This window comes from Athene cunicularia, assembly GCF_003259725.1.
Source record: "Athene cunicularia isolate RWA chromosome 1 unlocalized genomic scaffold, athCun1 chr1_part1, whole genome shotgun sequence".
NCBI classification, from domain to species: Eukaryota; Metazoa; Chordata; class Aves; order Strigiformes; family Strigidae; genus Athene; species Athene cunicularia.
The window spans coordinates 13,198,946-13,219,233 of record NW_020799091.1 but is presented as its reverse complement, the minus strand read 5'-3'; the positions used below and the strand labels follow the sequence as shown (position 1 = coordinate 13,219,233).

Here is a 20,288-nt window from a genome sequence, read left to right as displayed (position 1 = left end):
ATAACTCAATACCCATCTATACCCCTCTTCAGACAATTTATAAAGATAAAAGCGTCTCAGAGCCCACCTCACCTCCCTGTTGATACCCCTGTGGCAACTTCAGCACCTGAGATCAAGAAATAGTGTAATGTGCACTGTGATAATCTTTCTTTCCCTCATCTCCTTTTAAAACTCTATTGCTTACTTTGCTACATATGCTGCCATTTGCAGATACCATTTTGCATCAAGACACCCTTGTACTTAGTAAGTCAACAATTTTGATACCTTTTTTTTTTTTTTTTTTTTTTTTTATTTAATCTGGTGGTTTAGTTTAAGCTAACAGAACACCTGATAACAGACCACAGAGATTATTTACATCGTGGCATGCACTTGCTTAGGGGAAAAGAAAGTATGCTTACAGTGCAATTACCAAAACTATGATCTCCAAGAAATACATATTTAATGTCTGCTGGCATCCTAATTTAAGTGAAATTTAGCATGTTAACTAGGGGTCTAAATATTTACAGAATAGGGATGCAACCACAGAAGTACATATTTCCAAGAACTGTAACATACCAACAATGTGCTGTTACTTGCATGACACTACTATTTTTTTATCCCCTACATTACATGCTGAAAATGTGGGGGTTTTCTGTAGTGTAGGAATTGCAAAATGCAGTTACAGACGTCTAATTTTTTTAAACAAAAATGTTATTTCTGTGATAGAAGCAAAAGCCCCTAAGCCTCTCCTTATGCAAACTAGTTGGGTTTTTTTAAAAATTTTTAACCGTGTGCTTATAAGCTCTTTGAAGCAGATAGTCTCTCTCCCTCTGTTTACAAAAGTGAATTACATTTGTGGTTGTATCATATCCTAAACAATGATAGTACAAAATTGTCAGGCATTGATTAACTGTGAAAAAATAAAATTTTTAACTTCCAAGCTCTGTTCTCAAAGAGCCTGTGCAGAACAATGTGGTCCCTACAGGTCTGTATGGACTAAGACACTAATTTAGGTTTTCTAGTGGAATCAATCTATCCTTTCCTAGATTTAAACATTAAGTCATTAACTTTATGACACTGTTTATAAGGAGTGCTCTTGACACACAATTGGAACACTTTAATCTGAGAACTGGAACTTAGGTTTTGTTGACCTTCAGACCATGCTTCAAGATTATTTTAAGAAAAGGTGGTCATATGAAAGGTTTGTGATTTTGGTATTTGTAATGTTTGAGAAGCCTGTGTACTCATCTTGATTTTTTTTTTTTTTTTGTGAAACTAACATTAGAAATATTTTGAAAGGTCTATCAAAAATTTTTACTGCTCAAAAGTGTACAGTTGAATTTTTCGGTGGTCAAGAAAATGCTTAGGAAAAATTAAATGCAAATCTACAGCATTACAATGAAAGTATAATTTTATTACTATTCCTGTTGACAATTTATACAGGAATGGTGCTGCAGAGCAAGACAGATGAAAAGTGTAGCATTTGCTCATCCACAGCTTTTGAACAGATCAAGGAAACAGATACAAAAATAATTTGAACTCTCAAATATTATATTTGGAATTTCTGGCTGAATTTTAAAAAATGAAATAGTGCCAATCAAACCTGTGTTTTACTCTTCAGTTCAAAATAGGCCTATTTTAAAGTACAAATCCATTAATACTGTTTCCTTTTTGAAATTTTTATAGTTAGTAAAGGTTTGTTGAATGTAAAAAAAATAAATTTTAGATCTGAATTGAAAATGTCAGTTTCAATTTTAATGTCTTGTAAATGAAAATTGGCTGTCTGGGAAATATAAGAAAACCTGTTTTTCTGTAATGGTGATTGCCACAGCAACAAAACCAATAAATAAACAATGAACAAATTACAACAGTAGAATGTCAATAAATTTGACAGGACATACTTTGAAATGTTCTTACTGAAAAACTTGTGATACTCTAGCAATATTGGGTAAAGCATCCAAATGATGTGAGAAAAATCTGACAGCAAAAGGAAACAAATGAATCACAGAATCATAGTCTGGGTTAGAAGGGACCTTTAAAGGTCATCTAGTCCAACGCCCCTGACATAAGCAGGGACACCTTCCACTAGACCAGGTTGCTCAGAGACCCATACAACCTGGCCTTGAACACTGCCAGGGATGGGGCACAAAGGTTATGGACAGAATAATATGAAGAAAATATCAAAAGTTTACAGTGAAAGTTTATAGAAATCATTTGAAGCCAATGTAGATCAAAGTGCAATAAATGTCCTACAGGTAAAGAACCCAAAATGTTTTCCTTAAACAACAATAATTCAACATAATTACTCTTACCATTAAAGAACTGAGTATATTTGGCAGATCATAAAAATGAATTTAGGAAAACCTGGAAAATATTTAACTGCTAACATTTAGATAAATAATGCAAACAGTAAACGTTTCTATTTCTGGTGAATTTACAGGTATTTACAGTCACATGGCCTTTTTAGTGTAGAGTTTTAGCAGACAAATCATTAACAGCAGCAAGTTGGTCTTGTGCAAACTACTCAGTGCTGCTTTCCTTTCAGGACCCCCTATTCCTGACTTCCGTGGCTCTCTACCTCTCCTTTGTCCTGAAACAGTAGTCAGGAGGCAAGTCACTGCAAGGAAACGAGTCTTTAGAGCACATTTCTGTAAAGATGCAGGTCATGAATGCTGCGTGGGTTTGGGGAAGTGGAAATGAGAAAGCAAGACAGTGGCAATAAACAGGCATGACAACTGGCTGACTAAGCATGAAAACATCACAGGAAAAACAAAATGAGCATGGAGATGAACAGTGCTGGAGATGAACTTCTGACTCTTCTGAGAAAAGGAAGGCTTGGGAGAAGGCAGAAATATTGTAGCATGAAAAACAGAAACTCGGTAGCCAGAGAAGCACTTCAAACTACTTCTGTTAATGTCATGTCATAACAGAACTGGAGAGCACCCTTTAAAGCATTCTTTTAACATCAGTTCCACCTATAGGTTTTACAAAGATCTTCAATTCTTGCTACTTCCTGGTCAAACAGTTCTTTCCCCTGCAATAGCAACAGTGTGAGATGCTGCTGTTCCAGAAACATTCCTATACATAACACTTTGATGTGTATCATTCTGTTGAACCTCCTAAACATATATAGAGGTGCCTATATGATGTCTACATTTTAAAATGGTATCCATGTTCTAAAAAAATGAAAAAAGAAAGATTTTTCTCCTGCTTCCTAAAGGAATAAAAGGCAGACTCCTGAAGCAGTCTCTAAGCCATTAGTATTTTGCCAATAATGTAGAAAGTACACACCATACTGAAGGAGTTTTATGTGAAGCCACTGCTTCTATAATCTGTATGATTTCTTATGTTACGCTTTCAGAACAGTGAAATAATTTTTAAAAGTTAAGTTCTTCTCCCAAGGAAGCTGTCATTTTCAGCTTGAAAATATTCTAAAAGCAAAATCAAAATAACAAAAGCAACTATTTTGTGATCAGAGTTTTTGAAAAAAAAATGTATTTTCTGAAAAGCATGTTATACTTAGCATAAACAGCCATGTAACAGTGCACATTTGTCTGAATCAAAAATACAATGATTCTACTCAAAGTCACGAAGACTACTCCTACGCTGATTTATTCTTTGTATCTTTCACCACAAGTTTCTCTTCTGAGACTGCTATATAATGCAAATTATTTTAGGGGTTGGGTTCCCAATTAGTAACTGTTTTATTGAGGTGAATGGGTTCTGCCACAAAGCCAGCATTTTACACAAAATGCCAGGTGGCAACTAGCTGGTGACAGCTTCTTGTTCAGAACTAACTTGGGCTGGATTGTAACTTGCTATATGCAGGCTGGCCAGCCAGCCCTGTAAATCATTTTAAGTGTCTCCTCATTCACCCTGGAAAAATAATTAAAGGAAAACACTAGAAGCAAAGAACGCTCCATTTTCCAAGCATTTTGTAGAAAAAAATGTTGTTCTTTCTTGGTGTAGAGGATACTTTGAGGTCCCTGAATGTGATTTAAAGCTCCTTACAAAGCCTCGATTTCTTAGCTACTGGAAAATAGATGATATATCAGTAGAGGAACTGAGCCAGAGCTTACTCTTGAAAAATTACAGTGAATATCTGAAGGGAACGGTGAAAAACAGGCAAAAGGAATACTAGACTGTCGTCACCGCGAATAAGTAAATCTTGTCTTTCTCTCTGCTCTCCAAAACAGCGACCTACCCAACCTGCCTGCAGCCTGTGCCCAGTCTAGAGTTGCACTTCTCGGGATGCTGAAGCGTGAGGACGGGGCACCTGCACGAGAGGTGGGGGAAAGGGATGAGAAAGGCAGGGAGAAAGCCAGGCGGCAGGGAGAGGCCAGGGAGCGCAGCCCTGAGGCACGGGGAGACGGTCGCGATGGGAGAGGGATGCGGGCACGGCGGGCACTACTCTCCTGTTTAACGACTAGCCAGATGTTACAAACGTGCTTTTTACCCTAGGAGAGACAAACCCCTAAGCACAAAGGCACTCCCACTTTGTTTTTGTTTTGTCCTTCTGTAGCTTGATTACAAATATGGGAAGGAAGTTTTTAATATCGAACTGATTAATACAGGTAGGTAGTTAACTGTTGCAAAACTAGATATTTAATTTCTCTTAATTCTTTTTCTTTTGAAGGCCAGATACAGAAAACAGCCAAAATTCTCAATACAGTTTTGAATCACTACCCCAGAAGATTTGTCTCATCTGCGGTGATGAGGCTTCTGGTTGCCACTATGGAGTACTTACCTGTGGAAGCTGTAAAGTCTTCTTTAAAAGGGCAATGGAAGGTACTAAATTATACCATTGTTCCTGATTATCTGCATTATTTCTTTCTAGGCATTGCTAAGTACATATTGTTTATTTATTGCTCATCTTTTAAAATCTTATCATTGTAGTCTTGTTTTGGTGACTCTGTTTAAATATTACAGTATATACTGACTAAATTCTTTCCTAATTGATTTTGCTAGTATAACTTGTTTTACTTTAATTATTTGGTATTTATTATTTACTGTTTATCAGTATTTCTGAGTAGACAGATTTCATAAAAAAATGTGTATCACAATTTGTTTTAAAAAGTGTAAATGGTATTAAAAGGAAAACTTTGTGGGTATGAACTAATGATAGGTTGATAAGAATTTATTATCTCTTTTCATTCTCTTTTTGAAGTTGTGGAATTTTTCTTGCTTTCAAGATGCAGAATTTGGCTTCCTGAGGATTTCAAGTTTCACTGAACTATTCCAAGTCATAATAATAATAAATGGGTTTGACTTTTGTTCCTAATAGCCATTAAATTACAAAGTCCAGCTGCAGGTTTAATAAATCAGTAGCGGTACCAATGTTTAATTTTTATTTTTGTATTATATGCCTTATTCACTGAGATTTTAAGTATGTATACAAGGCCAGATTGCTTTACAAAGTTCACCCGATGAAGCAGTAAAACAAATCCTACATTTATGCTTTGTCTCCTTTCCTGGTTTTTATCTGATCCTGTCAGAACTAGGATATCCAGATTTCTGCTCCATATTTAACAAAACCATTGTTAAAATGTATAGGAATCCTTAAAAATAAAAAACCCCTGCATCATGTCTTTTCTTGTTGTGATACATAGTTTATTCAGCTGTGTAGAGTTCATTGCTCTTCAAATGAAAAGGGCAATATTGGAAAATTAAAAGCTTAGCAAAATAATGTAGTTAAAGATTTTGTTTCAGTGTGGTGTTTTCTACTTTGAGCATGTGCTTATTTCTTCCTTCAGCATACTGGATACCTGATAGCACTAGACTAGGTGGGCTAGATGAACTTTTGAGCTAGTGCTGCATTTTCTCTAATACATTTAATGGGATTAATGAGAAAGCCATTAGAAACTGTAGGTGTTAGGCTGCAAGGAAAGCACTTGGCTCTTAAATCACAGGAATACATGTAAATTTCACTGACTGTGCTAACTGATCTCTTTGTTTCAGTAACTCTTTTAAAAAAAAGTCAGTTGAAGTTTTAAGAGCAAGCATAATGTAATTTATGAGTGCCATATTTTAAAAAGTTTTATTATTTGCTTTTCACCTATACAGTAATATTTTTTTTATTTTAATTTTATTCCATCACTTCTGAATTTCATCTGTTTCCTAAACTAGTATCCAGTTAGTTTGTGCAGTAGGTGAACCTGCTCAAAACCGTATCTTATGACTGTTAAGCATAAATGTTTTAATGATAAGTGTTAAGAAGGCATATAAATTGATAGTAGGAACATCTTAAAAGTTGTTTCCACTGATTATTTAATCAAAGTCTGAATCTGCAGAATCTTATCAGATTAAGAATATAGACGTAAGAGAAATAAGAGGTCAACACAGTTACACAAATAAAAGGCTTCTGTTTTACATCGTAACTTCATACTTTCAATTTTTAAGCGATTCTAAAGACTGAGAGTACGGTGGGAAAGTGTGTTTGTGTTTTTTACTAATAACATTCAGAAAAGGGACAACTACCTCAGAAACCTGACCATAATAAGAAAAAAATACATGTTATTGAGTCTTACTGAAAGAATGACAGGCATGAGCAGTATGAGCATGAGCAGGATGAACAAATAGTTACCTGGTTTTGTGTAGAAAGTGCAAGACTACAGAGAGTCCCTAAAGAGATGGACTGTCTTATTTTAATAGAAGCATAGAATATGATTACTGGCATTGAACTAATCCCATTTATGGCCAGATACTTGATTTCAATTAGACATGTGGTACTTTTTTGTTTATTTCTTACTAGAAATAAAGGTGACAAATTACTCTTCTGTAAGAAGAAACATAATATTTTTGTTGTAAAAGCAATAGAAAATAGTTTTTAAAGATTCACAGTAGCAACTGTATAAATTTGAGGCATTTTTCTATGTGAAATGTCCCCTTGCCTATCATTTCTTTCAGTGGGAATGCATTATTTACCTTTCTAAATTTTTAGTACTACTACAGATATGTGGGGTTTTTTTAATAATAATTCATGCAAATAAGGCGTTAAACTTTGTAAGTGCAAATTCATGATCAAAATGCTACTTTTCATATGCTTTCAATAAAGTACTGATCACCATGAGAAGTTAAAACATGTTTGGAAATAGCTGGATTTTGCTACTCCATGTAGATAACAAGGCACATATATAGTGGTATTAAATTTGTTAGAAAACTCTATTGTCTATTTTAATAGTTTTTGTAATCTCAGATATGTTGACTGTTTCAAATCTAATAGCCCATGTTTGTTTTTTTTTTTACAGAAATTATCCTATTCATACACCATTTGTTTTACTCTCCCCTAGTGTGTGGAAAATACTGTATTAGTTAAATGCTTCATTTGGGATAAAATGGACCATTACATTATCCAGAAAACTCAATTTTCCATCTCTAATAAAGCCAGCGCTTATTTAAAATACTCAGAGTGAATAATAATTTAAAACTGTACAGGTGGACCTAGAAATGTTTCTATACTAAGTATGATTTAATCATACATTTGAATATAACTAGTAGGTACACATACAGCTTAACAGGGTGTCAGAATTGTGTGAGGAGCACTAAGATGAAAGTATAGATTTAGAATTAAATTATTTTAGAATGATTGTTGGCAATGAATATATATATGATTTGGTAGATATTTTCTGTCTTTTGGGTTGTTGGCTTCCCCCAAGTGCCTATATATGCAAAGCAAATGATGATGATAATACAATAAACATGTTTTACTCTAAGCAGATTCTTGAAGTAGGTTAAACGAAAGTGCAAGTCTTTTTTGGGGATAAACTGTGATATAGCAGATACCAAAAAAAAAAAAAAGTGCTGTGATTGGAGAGGAGAAAAGGGACAACAATACTGTTTTTTTTATGAAACATTTATTTGCATTTACAGGTTTTTACATTTTGTCTTGGTCGCTTATAAAGAAATGTTTTACTAATCCTTGATTTACTTAATGCACAAATAAATTACAAGGCTTTTTAAAAATTCTTTAAAGATCTCCTTTGGTATAATGAAAATAACAAAAGTTACTGTTATTTATATTCAGTTAAGAAATTGGAAAAGACAAAATTGGATTCAGTATGTTGATGGGGTAGTGCCATTCCTGTCATTGAGTTGAGAGTGACGAGCAGTTGGGAGTTAACAATAAAAAAAAATTCAGCAATAATACTTAAAATGTTTTCAAATATGTAGAATTACTGTATTTGCAAAGTAATTCGCTGCTGCCAATCAGGCATTATTTATGTGCTACCAGTATATCTTGTTCATGGTAATAAAAATAGGATCTATTTCTAATGGGGCTTTAGGAGAGTGAAGATTAAGAAATGACCTATTACTTTTTTAGCACTAAATAGTTAAACATTCATTAGTGATGTCTTAGAAGGATGGATACCTTCATGCAAAACCATGCAGGGCAAGCATGATCAAAATGCTTGTGTACCACCGTAGTGAAATTTCTGTCCTGAACAGGAACCCAGTGTGTAGAGTTTCGTGGTTCTGCAGTTAATCTGTTGCTAATGTGGTTTCTTGGTGACCTGCATTCTTGCCTTTTTGTTGAAAGCATCTCCTTTGCAGTAGTTTTACTAATGAAAAATTAAGATTATCTACATCCTGAAAAAAAATTTCAAGTGCTGTGTTTCCTATACCCACTTCTCATTTTTGTTCTGTATTTATATATGCACTTTGGTTTTTTATTATTTATATCTAATGAAAAGTAGTTGCCCAAACCTGAAGAGTTTGCAGCCAACATAAATACAGGATATTACAGCAGATGGGTCAGAAACTAACTCTTAGTTTATTTAAATACCTGGGACCCTATTACAAAATCAATCAAATGATCGCAGAGCAGAAGTGTCTGGTTTTGATATGTGCTTCAAGCTCAGGGTAACAGCTCCGGGGAAAAAGCAACAGCACCGGGGAAAAAGCAAGCTCCACCTTATGTAGTAGATAACATTTAACTGACGAAGTGTGAACTTTTCTTCTCTCTGAGACCTGATTCTGGCAAACTACCTGACAGATAGTAGAGTTTCCACAAGATTTTTCACTGCTTTTACATGGAGAGGTACTGTGGCAGAATAAAAGATGAGCTACATATAGTAAGAAGGCTGACCATGACTTCGACCAAACTTTCTGATAAAGTTTGTCTGACTTGTGTTATGTATAGGCAGTTTTATGATGGCAGTGTGATTCATTATGTAAGTAGCAAAATACTGTATATGAGGAAAAATGCTGGTCTAAATAGTTGCACTTTTCCATAGTTTAAGAATATAAAATGCACAGCATGCCAAATATTTTAAAAAATGCTAACCACTAATAGAAAATCCTCTTTGAAAACAGTGAAATGTAATACTACAGAGACAGTTTTGCCTGTGAAATTGATGAGAGAGATGTAAAAAGTTCCTTTTCCTCCTAACTCAGTAGGGATTTCTAATTTTTAATACAACTTTCCAGGCTGGGTCTTGGGATCAGAATTTGGTACAGCATGTGCTATAAACCTGATAGGGATGAAAGTTCCATGAAGTAGAAAACATACACATAAACAGAGCACGCATATGACAACTTGGGAGGTGAAAATGCTTTTCACTTAATACAAGTTTTATATTACTAAAGCTTTTATTTTGCACATGACCAAAATGTGTTAATGTACAGTAAGCTAAGTGTATTTCCAAATACAGATATACAAAGTTACTTCATTGAGAGTCCTAAAATTAAAGTGGGAAATGTTACTTTTGTGAGAACAAAGAATTTGCATCATGAAAAGAGAAGGAAGAAAATCTGTACTGGTACATAATTGTCTATCTTCACCATACTTCTGACTTCAAAAATATTTGTTGTTCAGCCATTTGACAAACATTAATTTGATGAATTGGTTTGTATGAGGCACAACAACTAAGTAGGTTAAGATTGCCTTGATTCTGGTACTTTGGCTGTTGTGCTAACGCTGGGCTTCCTAATGCTCTCATTGTGACATTACTGGTTTCCTGATAGACATGACTTAGAACATAATCAGCTGCAGACATGTGAATTACTAAAATTTTTGGCTTACCTTTATGTAGTATTTTAGAAACAATATCAAATATTATGTTAAACATGTTTTCAGATGGAGTAAAAGATATTTCAGGTAGTGCTTTAAAGAGCACCAGCAACTCACTGCTCAGTGTGGCTGATACTCCTCTGCTCTAACTTCACGTATGCACAACGTGAGTAACCTGAGCTGCTCCTCTTAAGTTCACTTTACAGTGAGTGGAGAGAAACAGGAACTTCTAGGAAGTAATTCACTGACTTACTTTAAATATCTATTCAGGATGAAAATAACAGGATTCTAACAGTAACTGTTGCTCAGCACTGAGTATAAAGGAGTGTTGGGTGAGGATGTACACTGTCTGCATTTGGTGATATGAATCCCACCCATGTCACCAAGGTAGCTAATACATTTCTGATGTATATAAAAGAAATATAATAAGTATATAAAATACTTCAAAATACTTATTTTAAAATATTTTATACAAAGCATATAATTATTTTATATATAAATAATACTTATTTTAAGAATTAAAATAATTATAAATTACATAATATAAGTATATGGAATGTAAGTGTTTACAGTCAAACTGTTATTTGCTAAAAATAGATTTAGGTTTGATGGTGTCCATTTGCTTAAGCTGTGTGTCTGTTCCACAGTGCTGATGATGTACTAGTAAGAGGTGGTTATTTAGAAGCTGCTGGGTTGAAAGACTTAGCAGACATGTACGTTATAATCTGCCATTATGTGCCATCATATATGGCAGCACGTCAGAATACCTAGTCACAACTCTTGTATTTTCACAAGTGGCTGTTGCTTAATACCAGTTAACATCTGAGCACGTTTCAGCAACCTGGAGTCTTTTGCAGTTAAAACATACAATTACATGCAGACATTGAGATCCAGGAGAATATTGCCCTATTCTTGTCCTGTTGTTATGATACCATCTTCTCTTATGCTCCAAGACAGTATTTTCTCTGAGATTTGTTTCACCAAGCTGGAGGCATTTACAATGTGGACATCCATATTTGGGCTAATCACTTTAAATGTCCTTTGAAAAGCCATAGGCTATTAAAGAATGAAAATTTAGACATTTACTCGAGATATATTGCACCCTCAAGTGCCTGTTTTTGTCTCATGCCCAAGAAGGGATTGTACGCTACTTATTTTGATGGATGCCTACACTTTAGAATCTAATTAATCAAATTAGTCCCCTTTTATTTTTTTTTTTTTCAGAAATTTATTGCTGAGTGTTTCAATCAGTGGGCAGCAATATCTGGTTCTTTGCCCATTGCCTTTTTCTGCTACTAATTTTTCTGTTTTTTCTACATTTATTAGTCTTAGAGTGAGTGACCCTGTCCCACTGGCTCAGTTGTAGGACAAGTCAAGAAATAAGAGGAAAATAAGTATGAAAAAACTTACCATGGTAATGTGCTGTGATACTGTCACTAAAATCAGAATGATGGGATGGCTGAAATACAAATATAATGCTTCTTATGTTGGTAGAAAAATGTAGTACTCGGGGATCAGAAGAACAACAAATGGTATTTTAATGATGTATACCTCTGAAATAGTTGGAGTATTTTTAAAGTAGGTTTTGTGTTCAAATCACACATTCTATATTTATAAGAAATAGACTCCTTACTGACAAAAAAACTGACAGTTCCATCATTTTACATATTTGTACCACTGATATAGTTAATTACTTAAAAGACAGTGACCAAGGAGCAATTGTGACACAGTGCCATAAAAAGAATTGGAAATACTGAGTTGTAGAAGCCAACATCTCCTGAAAGGTGTTAGCTGTTGAAAATGTTTACTGTTGTCGTTTTCCGTATTTAGACTCAAATGCTTTATGCCTTTCAAGATGTTGCAAGGGTAAACAATCTAGGCAAACCAACTGACAATCAATATGAAACACTAACCCTGATTTTGCAGTTCATGATAGTTTCTGTGAAATATGACTTAATTTTGTTTCATTTGTTTTTTCTATTTGTTTTTTTGTTGGAAATGATGGAACAGACAGGGAAATTAAAGAGCTTAAAACCAGGATTGTAACTTTTAGCTCTGTTCAGAAATGAATGAAAACAGGATACCTACTTCTAATTGTTCTGTTTTGTAGATATCATAAAAATAATGTGCTCAGGTTGCTGTCTGGAGAAGTTATTTTGGAAGGAAAAAAACAATGGAGTTGTGGGATTCACAGCAAAAGGCAGAAAGATTTTGAGATCAGGATACATGAGAAGGAGAGTCAGTCAAGGATGTTGCAAACATTTGAAGTGGTTTGTTGAAGAGAAGGAAAGCAGTGCAAGTTATATGGTGGTTTTAAAATGGTGCATCCCTTGTAGAGAAACCATTTTATTTTGGCCCATTTATCAAAAAAACCTGACAGAGGATTACATGCTTAAAACCAGCAGACAATGGAGTGGAAGAATACCAAAAGCTTGTTGTAAGTAGAATTATGTTAAAAATTACTTGTAAAACTGTTCACTAAAGCAAAATACACTATAAAAAATACTAGGTTTGACTTAGGAATGAGCATTTTAGGGGTTTACATTAGTTTTGAACAAAACATTTTTACTCAGCCCTTTTTCTCATCACATGTAATTAAGACAAAGGAATGAAAGACTAGTTTCACAAAGATAAAGGAATTACTAATACCTGTTATAATTACAAACCCCATCACAGCACACAGACAAAGTAAGTCAGTCACCCAGGATATGAGAGCTATGTTCATCATCTCTAATGCCTGAAGGGAGTCAAAGACACCTTTCCTTCCTTGCAGCCCTGAGCAACCCTGTTGGATGATTTGAGATGCAATCATTCTTTATTGTTTTCACTTTCAACTACATTATTATAAAGAAAGGAATTCCACATTATTTCCGCTAGAAGAATATTGCAGGATGGAACGTATTCACAAGTTACTCTGCTACCTACTCTTTGCCCTCTTTTGTCCACTGAATGCTAAATTCTTTGCCGTAAAGCAGATTTGCATCAGTGACAGGCCTTTATACCAGTATAGACTACAGAGTAGTAGTCAGGACACCTGCTTAAGAGTTGAGAAATGAGAATTTAAGTTCATTGGGCAAAGAGGGAAACTGAAAGCAAGTCACCCACTAACTAATGGGCTTTTTATAAAAAGATGCATGATGAGGTTAGTTGGGGATATGCTTTTTTGTTAAGTGTTTAGAGTCTTATGTCTCACTTCAGGGACTTTTTTATTTTTAGAGAAGATATTAGCACATAAATGAAATTGGTATTAAATGATTAAAAAAACATTATTTGAGATGTGTGGTATCTTGGAGACTGTAATGGCCTGTAACGGCATACAGGGACATGGAGGGTGTATTTTCAGTGTTACAAATTGTGTAGTATAGACTCCTAGTTCTCCAGGACCAAAGCTCATAAACTCACATAATGAGAGGTAAACACACATTTACTGTTTTGCATTGAAACCGTGTAAATAGAAGTGTTAGATTTAGATCAGAGCAAAGGTCAAGTTAGCTGTTCCCCATTCCTGATGATGCACTAGGCTAGACTGTTTGCCTAGTTACAGAAAACCTGACTGTCAGATCAAGTGCAGTGTAACTTGCCCTAGTATGTTGTCTTAGCTTCCAGAAGTCAGAGTTTTATGCAGAAGCTACATCTACACCATTATGGTTAGTATAGGTATACAGGGGAACCTATTTTCCATTTTATTTTGACACTGTTTATTATCAGCTTCCACAAGAACCCCCGACCAGGAGTTCCAAATTTATTTATGTTAAAAGAGTAATTCCTTTGTTTTTTTTTTTAAACCTATTGATTTAATTGGTACTTTTGAAAAATATTGTAAGAGGTGAAGCATGCTGGTAGTATATTCTTGAGCAAAACCTGGAGGCTAGCTCTCAGGAAGCAAAAAGTCGACATTGGGAGACTTGGCAATAAAATAATTTGGCAATAAAATAATTTACAGAGAGATGCAATTGATATCTGTAGTTTTTAGACAGAAATCTAAAACTAGACTAAATAAAACACTGATATGTTTTGCAAAGAACAGTCATCCAGCGGTGGGGACAGGATGATTTTATACAAAAGCATTGCTAGTTAAGGGTGATGCAGGGAGACAGAATCACATATGGAAGAGAGAAAAAAGACAGGAGGAACTGAGAGTTTGCAAACAAGTGCTTTGTTTCTGTGCAGGACGGCAGCAGTTCAGCACAGATGCAATCACTCAGATAACTGGTTGCTTGCGTCTGATACCGCCACTGAAGATAAAGCCTTATGTTTTCCATATTTTGCACATCTGCAAAATATCTGCAACATTAGTTTGCTACAGTGATTTTAAGTGACTTACAGCATGTCAGTGAGCTAAGTTAATAGTGCAGTTTTTAAAGACACTATATGTGCTGTTTGCAGCAGTATTTGGATTAAAATTTCTCACTGCTGGAGTATGGTCTGTGCAGCTTTACTGACAGCAAAACCTGTGATTGTGTCTGCAGACCATTGGCATTTTGACCTTTTTCTCATATAAACCTGCCAGTATAGCAATAGCCATTACAGTACTTTTGTATTTGTCTGTTTCTGTTAGGACTTCCACCTTTGCTGACACAAACAGACTTTGATGGAGCTTTAGAAAAATGCTATCCTACAAGAATCTAGAACATATGAGTAACAGATGAAATTGTCTCTGTACTTTCTCCATATTCTCAGCCAGATCTGGGTCAGAAACTGATACAGTGATAATGTTGAGAGAGACCTACAACATGCACTTTCAAAAAGAGGTGAAAAGTAAACATGTATAGGAAACTTAACATTGGGTGAAGACTTCCGAAAAAGTAGCAGTTGTCAGAAAGTTACCAGATTCATATTTTGTAAGAAACACAAGTAATGGTCTTTATTTTCTAACCTGTGCTCTAGTGATTAGACTGCTGTCTTGTTGGGTTGGTTTTTGTTTTTTTGTTTTTTGTTTTTTTTTTTTCAGGTTATAATTACAGTAGTCATATAAAAGATACTGAATGACGAGGTACCAACTGAATAGGAATTTTATTGTGACAGGGGTCTTTGGATACATTTGGATACATAAAATACATCTTTTGGATGCATTTAATATAACTGCAATGCTCACCTATTGAAGCCAATCAGTTAAAATATAGCTGATCCTAAAGACTGAGATATGGCAAATGTATTTACAAATAAATATTTTAGCATCCCAAGAAAACATTCCAAACAGCTTCATCTGACTAAATACTGTCCCATACTTTTGAAATTAACCAAGTATTTGGCTTGTTTTCTATTTCTTACACAATCTGTCCTTCACATGGTTGCTGCCACTTAATAGTAGTTTCTTTAGAACCCAGCTTTGCACAGTGGTAGAAACAGTTTTAGATGAGAATATTTGCTCAGATTTTCTATAGATGTGAGATCCAGTAAGATGGCTGAGATAATAAAAATATCCCTGACAGATGAGAATATGTAAATTACTATATAAATTGAATCTTAGGAGTTTTCCAAACAAGTTTCAACTGAATCAGAATGGATGGAGTACACTTTGGGATGGGAGGTGTTGAGGAGAGATTGAATAGAGGTGAGTAGAGTGGAAAACTCACATGAAGGTGTAATTCAAGCTCAGGTTATGACAGTGACTTTTTTATAGTCTTGAAAACAAGGAAGTGGTGTGTGTGTAAGAATCAAGAAATGCCTGAGATTTTATCACCATAATCTCATGGGAGGGTTGATTTGGCAGGGTTTTGGCTTTTTCTTGCTTCTTTTTTTAAATGCTAGTATCATGGAGTCTTTATGGAAGAAATAAATTAGGTGAGGACATAATAAAGATTAGGTGGTCATTGGTCATTATTAGTTTTTAAAATACAATTTCTGAAATAAATAGAAATGAAATATTCACTTTTTGAAGATCAAAGCATATTCTTACTGTGCCTAAATTCCAACAGACTTCATTTCTTCCATGGTATGCACTGGACAGAGGCATTATTTAATCCTGTTCAGTCTTAAACTCAGAACACATGAACATTGAAGAGTAGTTTTCGTGATTGTGATTACTTTACAATTTGTTTTGAAAATGTGAAAAAATTTGTGGTAGTAATTTTTGTTGTGAATTGTTATGTAATGGTGAAGTACTTCATGCATTTCCAGTTGAAGTCAAAGTTGGATCTACTGATAACCTCTAAATTATCAAGAGGTTTTTAAGAGCTGTAGCTAAACTTAAATGTGTAACTGTAAATTTAAAATTTTACAATTTGATTTGTAATACTTAATCTTAAATGCATAATATTTAAACACTTATATAAATAAAATGGGCTATTTAAATGTGTATCAATGTACATTAAGTTACTAACTTCTGTTTCTCCAGATAATTTCCTGTTCCAGCAGGAACAGTGTTGCCATTACTGCTTCTTCCCAAACTCCTTAACCTCCTTTAGCAGTCAGAGCATGCACTTGGGTGTTGAGTAGGCAAATCACATATTGATACTAAAAGCTAATTCTGAATACTGGCATCATTCTAGAACATATAAACAGTGTTCTCTGACTGCTTGAAGAGTAATATTTTACAGTATGGAATTGGCTTTGGTAGATCAGCATTTTTCTATGTCAGTCAAGGGGGAAAAGTACATCTTAAATGTCTGTAGCATTGTGAGCTGCTTATAAGCATTAACTGCCATACTGGAAATACATAGTCATTTTTTGGTCTTGCAACGGACATAGGTTATGTGGACTCAGACCATGTTGTCAACTCAGACGATCCCCTAAAAGAGAGATCCAGAAGAGATATCTTTCAGGAGACCAAAGAAAACCCGCAAAACCAAGATACCCACAAACAAAATTTAACATATGTTTAAGTGTTCCTTTATAAATTAACTGTACATCAAAGCATCAGAATGCCACAGTGCAGAGATAATCTGATGCTTCATAGATTTTAGTTAAACTGACAAGAGTTTTAAAACTTACTGCTTATCAAAAGACTGAATGGTCTTGTAGCTAATAAAGGCAAAGCAAGATGAGGAAAAACTGCAAATAATCCCAAGGACGTGTTAAAATAAAGTGATTTTCTTCCTGGTCTCCTGCCAAAAGCAAGACATATTTTTATTCATTTGATTACTTCTGGTAATGTTTCCTGTAAGAAGGAAGAAAAGGGAGAAAGCAAATGAGAATTTCTTCTCATTTACTGCATTACTAAATACCCTTTAAATGCCAGGCATTGTGTGAGGCAGCTGTTTTTATTTACCCATTGTTTTCTAAAAGAAAAAAAAGAAACATAAAAAGGAATTTCGGGCAACCAGGTTTCTTTCATGAAAACGAAACAACTTGTTCTTAAAAGTATGGGTAAGAAATAAACTAATTTTCTGAAAAAATATTAGCACAGAAACAAATACATTGTTTCACATGGTTTAGCACTAGCTCCTGTTGTTAGAATAGAATGTTCTTTATCCTGCATTTTTGTCATTGTTTTCAGGTTGTCTTCTGTGAAGAAAAGTTACTAATGAACAGTTGCTTGTTTTATGATGTGCGGAGAGGGGACAGAATAGGGTTATAAAGAAACCTGATTAACAGCATCTGAGTGAATAATCATCTCAGGTTTGTTCGCTACTGCTGACATCAAGTGGCTGAGAGTATAGATCTAGAAATTAGTGAAAACTTCAACGGTTTTGTATTGATGTCTGTTATATTTGGAGGTCCACATCCACAATATTCCATGAAGGAAGTATCCATGATATTGGTACTTCTGTAGTTTGTCCATACTTTTTTGATCATTTTTGTTGCTCTCAAAATACTGGTTTTTATTTTCATGCTTTTATGCTAGGTGCTGGTAAGAAACTGAAAATACAGAAATTAATAGAGGATGATGTATACAAATAGGCAGGATTTTAAAGTCAAACCTTATAGGGTAAATCTGGACTGAATTTGAAAGGATATTAGAAAACTAGCTTTGATTTCTTCTTATGTACTTACTTAGCTTTGTTTACTTATTAAAAACTAAAATCAGTCACAAATTATCAGTTATGCTAAAACATAAAACTGCATTTTTCATTCTCTTCAAGTGGAATTTGGAAGTATCATTGAAGTTTGTGTTCAAAAGAATGTCAGGATATCAGCTGAATTTAATTTTTTACTCTGCTGGAAGCTAATTTCATTTAAAAATTCTATTTTAATACAGTAATGACAGGCTTTTCCTAACTGAGTCCTTCAGAATTAAACAACTAAAAGCTAACCTAAACCCAAAAGTCACAGCCACCTTCTGTTTCTCCTTTTTGGCTATGTTGGCTGCATCTGTTCAGCTGGTATTTCAGCAGGTCTAGTATAAAACTGCTTCTCTGTCAGAGGTAATTTACTCTGCTTAGAGGGCTCTTTTTTCACTGCTCCAACTTCTTCATTCAGTTTTCTGTCAGAAACTCCACATCAATCCAAGCAAAATTTATTTAAGTTCTTTAAAATCAGGAACAGTAACTTAAAAATAAGTTTGAAATAAATTAATCAATATGTTCTCATTCTTGATTTACTCAGGAAATATTGCTAGTACAATAATTTAAGCAATTCATACTGTCTGCTAATTATCTGGGATTTCATAGATAGGGAGTTTTACTCTTAAACAGGCCAAATAAATTATTCTATTTAAATAGTAACACAAGATTATTTGAAATTTAGCATAAAATGAAGGAGTCCTTTAATGGTTCAAGTGTACTTTTTTTGAATCCTGTTATTTTCAGTACATTTATACACAGAATTAATTTTGTAATGTTAGAAAACATAGTATTAATCCTGTTTTTTCTCTTCCCTGCAGGGCAGCACAACTATTTATGCGCTGGAAGAAATGACTGCATAGTTGATAAAATTCGTAGGAAGAACTGTCCAGCATGTCGCTTGAGGAAGTGCTGCCAAGCTGGTATGGTCCTGGGAGGTGAGCTGCTTTTCAAATCTGATTCAGAAAAATAGGCAGTCAAGAACACTACCTTCAGTTTGTTGAGTTTAAACAACATTACTTTGATACTATAAAGAGCCATATTAAAATGTTATTTTTTGAAGAATTACCTGATGTTTTAGAATTCCTTATAATTTTAATGACTCTGGAAATCCTGAAATAAAAATACCTTTCTGTAGGAATTTAAGTAATTAAGTAATTTAATTATCTTGCTAATCTGTGTTCATTCCTAAATTAAAACGTGTATTTATTTTTCAGACTGATACTTTGATTGCACAGCTGTATGCTTTCAGCTCTTGTAATGCTGTATGGAGTCGGGAGTATTCTGTACACACGGCCATTGTGTTATTCTTACATTTTATGCTTTTATCAGTGATGTGAATCAGTAGTTCCCAATCAGTGAGCAGCTGTTGTTAGTTCTTGGTACTTCATCTCTGGGTGATGTGGTGTAGGGGAGAACTTTGTAGAGTAGGGGTGATGGTTGGACTTGATGATCCCAAGGGTCTTTTCTGACCTGAATGATACTGTGATTCTGTAAGCGACAGTGCTGCAGCTCCAGGGAACAGCCAGCAGAATGAGAGGAGGGAGAGGTAGTTCTGCAACGTGGACTGTGTTCTGTGTCATACCCGTGAATGTCCCTAGACCTTCAGTGCTGCCTCTCTCCTTTGAGTTGCCTTCTCCAAACTGCATCCCTTTCAGCCCCCAGCACTGGAGATAGAGTAAGGAGAGCCATCAGTCTAATTGGTGTTACTGTCTCTCTCTCCTTCCTGCGCCTTGCTCAGTCAGTGCTGCCCCTCAGTAATAAAAATGGAGCTGACAAGCATGTTGGTGGCACTGGACTAGGGGAAGAGCATTGAAAGGAAAAGAACATGTCCTTTGGATCCTTCTCAGAGAGAAGTGGTGTTTTAGAGCTGGGATAGCAGTGCAGTAGAGAAACAGTATTACTACAAAGGCAAAACCTGAAGCTTTGTTTGCCCAGGTTTGGAAGAGGAGAGGCAGGGGTCCAGAGTGGGCTGTGGAAGATATGTGATAAGAATGGAGACTTGGGAAAAGAGGAGTTGGCAGACATAATGCCTGTCTTTTAAGGTTTGGGACAACTTATAAGGTTGTCTTGTAAGTTTTGAGCAACTTGATATATAAAAGATGTCCCTGCCCGTGGCAGGGAGGTTGGGCTAGATGATCTTTAAAGATCCCTTCTAACCCAAACCATTCTATGATTCTAACGTGTAAATTAATACAGGTAAAAATTCATTTCTGGGTGTAAATTTTGCACAGCCAGGAGTTTGACAATGTTTTAACCTGAACTTTCCTGTATGATAGCCTGGATAACAGCAATAACTAAACTCCAAGTGTTTTAGCATCACAGGCAGCAGTGTTTCAACAACCAGAAGAGTGTGT

The 20,288-nt window shown here is 34.9% G+C and overlaps 1 protein-coding gene across 1 annotated transcript in view; it reads left to right on the top strand.

Annotated features, from left to right (window-relative positions):
- The first annotated feature begins 4,621 nt into the window (after positions 1–4,621).
- Positions 4,622–20,288, top strand: part of PGR (progesterone receptor) — a 34,767-nt gene continuing 19,100 nt past the window's right edge. Inside the window, exons 1-2 of the mRNA XM_026847517.1 lie at positions 4,622–4,767; positions 18,753–18,869. Coding sequence (XP_026703318.1) covers positions 4,761–4,767; positions 18,753–18,869 — 124 coding nt within the window. The 5' untranslated portion in view covers positions 4,622–4,760. The remainder of the gene's footprint in view (positions 4,768–18,752; positions 18,870–20,288) is intronic.